Source organism: Phragmites australis, chromosome 6, assembly GCF_958298935.1.
Source record: "Phragmites australis chromosome 6, lpPhrAust1.1, whole genome shotgun sequence".
Taxonomy (NCBI): Eukaryota; Viridiplantae; Streptophyta; class Magnoliopsida; order Poales; family Poaceae; genus Phragmites; species Phragmites australis.
The window spans coordinates 5,846,139-5,848,484 of NC_084926.1; the positions used below are offsets into that span (position 1 = coordinate 5,846,139).

Below are 2,346 nucleotides of genomic sequence, written 5' to 3' on the forward strand. Positions count from 1 at the left end.
GCAAAAAAACGATGCTAGGTAAAGAGAGAAGATTGAGGCATGTGTTTGCACACTGCAGGGCGATTGCTTAGAACAAAAATGCTGACACCGTGTATCAACTTGCGTCGATGCCACAAAATAGAATATTATTTCCCATCTTCTCCGCTGCGTGCCGCTTCTCAGACTCGAGCTCTCCGACGAAGGCGATGTCCTTGTGGTACAGAGGACCTACCAGACGAGATCAACCTTGGTTCACACGTGGCAGTCGAACCGTCAACGGCCTCCCGGCCTGTCCGAGGTATGCGGCGTCGGCGGCGAGACAGTCGGGCGGTAGGAGTCCCATGGTAACCGCACGACCTTCTGTCAGCCACCCTGTTACCCATCCGCCAACAGCTGATGGAGAAACAAATGACTTAGGCCGTTAGGCGTGACATCAGGCGAGTAAGATGACCAACAGTATTTGAACGCGAGATGAACCGGAGAGGAGACAGGCTCTACGAATATTGTGCTGACTCCTTCCCCCTCTGCAAGCTACTCGTCGTCCACGGCTCCGGCCGCCGGAGAGCTGAATGAAACCTCCTCCTTCGTAGACTATCTCCTTCATCCTTAGCGTGCGCTAACACCTTCTCCCCGGGCTCATCCACGCGCGTCAGGGCGTGGCACGGCGGCGCCGCGCCTGTCCACGGCGGGAGTCTCATTCGGGTGCTGTACGGCGCTGCGTTCCGCACGCGGACAGTGTACACTGTTCTAGTGGTGGAAAGGTATACGTTACACGCTTATCAATCGGTATTCTGGGTACTAGCCATGCATGCCTTTTGAATTTACCACTAGATTTAGCCACATCTTTTCGAATTTAACTGTAGATTTTTTCACAGCTGACAACCAAGACGAGGTCACAAAGCACCACTAGTCGTACGTAACAACAATCAGCAACAAACGCACCTGGACATGCGTAATATGGAACTGCATACATCGACAAATTTACCTCAAACCTTAAATGGATAGAAAAAAAAAAGAGCACTTCACTTATAACTCAACACACACGAACAGAAAGCATGCATACCAGTAAACTAACCAGGCAAACTAATTAACTAGCATTATTAGATTCAGCAGGCTGCAACAAGCTTGAAGCGTGGATCGATCTGGAGCTTTACGAGGCTACAGCCAGGCGGCCCAGCCTCTAGACGGCCCTGACGGCGATCTTCATGCCGGCCTGGCAGTGTCCCCTCACGGTGCAGACGAAGTAGTGCGTGCCCTTGCCGAGCTTCACCTTGTCGCGGCCGCTCCGCAGCACCTTGGCGCCCCTGGGCACCGCGCAGCTCCGGTACGCCGCCGCGTTCACGATCGCCACGTCGTGCACCGCCCGGTTGTAGTTGAACACTGCACACGAATCGTCACGACGCCGCATGCACAGCTGCGCAAGAAATAGCTAGATCCGCGGGCGAACAGCATGTCTCTACTTACCGAGCAGGTCGCCGGCGTGGAAGGTCCTCCCCTTGGCCCACCCGGCGACGTTGAACTTCCACCCGCCGTAGTCGCCGACCATGTACGCCGCCGCCGCCTCGGCGAGCGGGGCGCTCGTGACGAGAAAGCCGATCAGGAGCGCTGCGCCGAGGACGCCGCCGCTGCTCGCACTGCCTCTTCCCCGAGCCATCACTGGTAGCTAGCTTGGCAGCGACGATCGAGTGATTAGGTCAATTGCACTGGCACAGAAGAGCTGCCTGGCACGGCGTGCCTTTTTATAGCGCGTTCCGCCGCGGCCGAGGCAGAGGCAGGTGGAGGCGAGGCCAGTGGAGTGGGTGCGTGCAGCGGTGCTTGCCCCGGCATTAGCGCGCAGTGCTTGGTGGTGCTTTGACTGCTGAGCTAAATCAGGCTAGTCGGCGGGCGCTATCGATGGAGTGTGGGGGAACAAAACAAAGGGCTGAGCTTTCCGAGAAGTAAAATAGCAGAGGCATGTCGCATGCTGCAGACACTCGATGGCTGGCCGGACTGTGCGCGGCCCGTGCACGACTTCAGTTTGAGCTGAACAATTAGGAGGAGATGCCGACGAATTTGCACGATGAGCTGAACAAATCTGAAGCAAAATTCAGTCATCTAGAAGTAAATCTTTACTTAATTATTATTATAGCTAGCTCTAAGATCAAACACCTTAAAAGCGGAAGCGTGAACACATATTAGAGCCTATAGAACCCATTCGGTCCTTAATTTGTCGCTGTAGTGGCGACGGTCTTCGAGTCGATTCAGCGTCTCATTAGGATCAGGAAGGGTTTGTTACGGCGTTTAGAACCTCACGGGATTAGATTATCCACCGCAAGGCGCCATAACCCTTATTTATATGGCGCTGCTCGACTCGAGACCGCAACCGTG

At 54.9% G+C, this 2,346-nt stretch overlaps 1 protein-coding gene across 1 annotated transcript; it reads right to left on the reverse strand.

Annotated features, from left to right (window-relative positions):
- Nucleotides 1-985: 985 nt before the first annotated feature.
- On the reverse strand, nucleotides 986-1,846 carry LOC133920384 (basic blue protein-like). Its single transcript, XM_062365005.1, has 2 exons — nucleotides 1,444-1,846; nucleotides 986-1,359 (listed from the first exon to the last, which is right to left on the reverse strand). The coding sequence occupies exons 1-2, from the start codon at nucleotides 1,631-1,633 to the stop codon at nucleotides 1,160-1,162; spliced, it is 390 nt and encodes a 129-aa protein (XP_062220989.1). The 5' UTR covers nucleotides 1,634-1,846; the 3' UTR covers nucleotides 986-1,159.
- Between the last annotated feature and the right edge of the window lie 500 nt (nucleotides 1,847-2,346).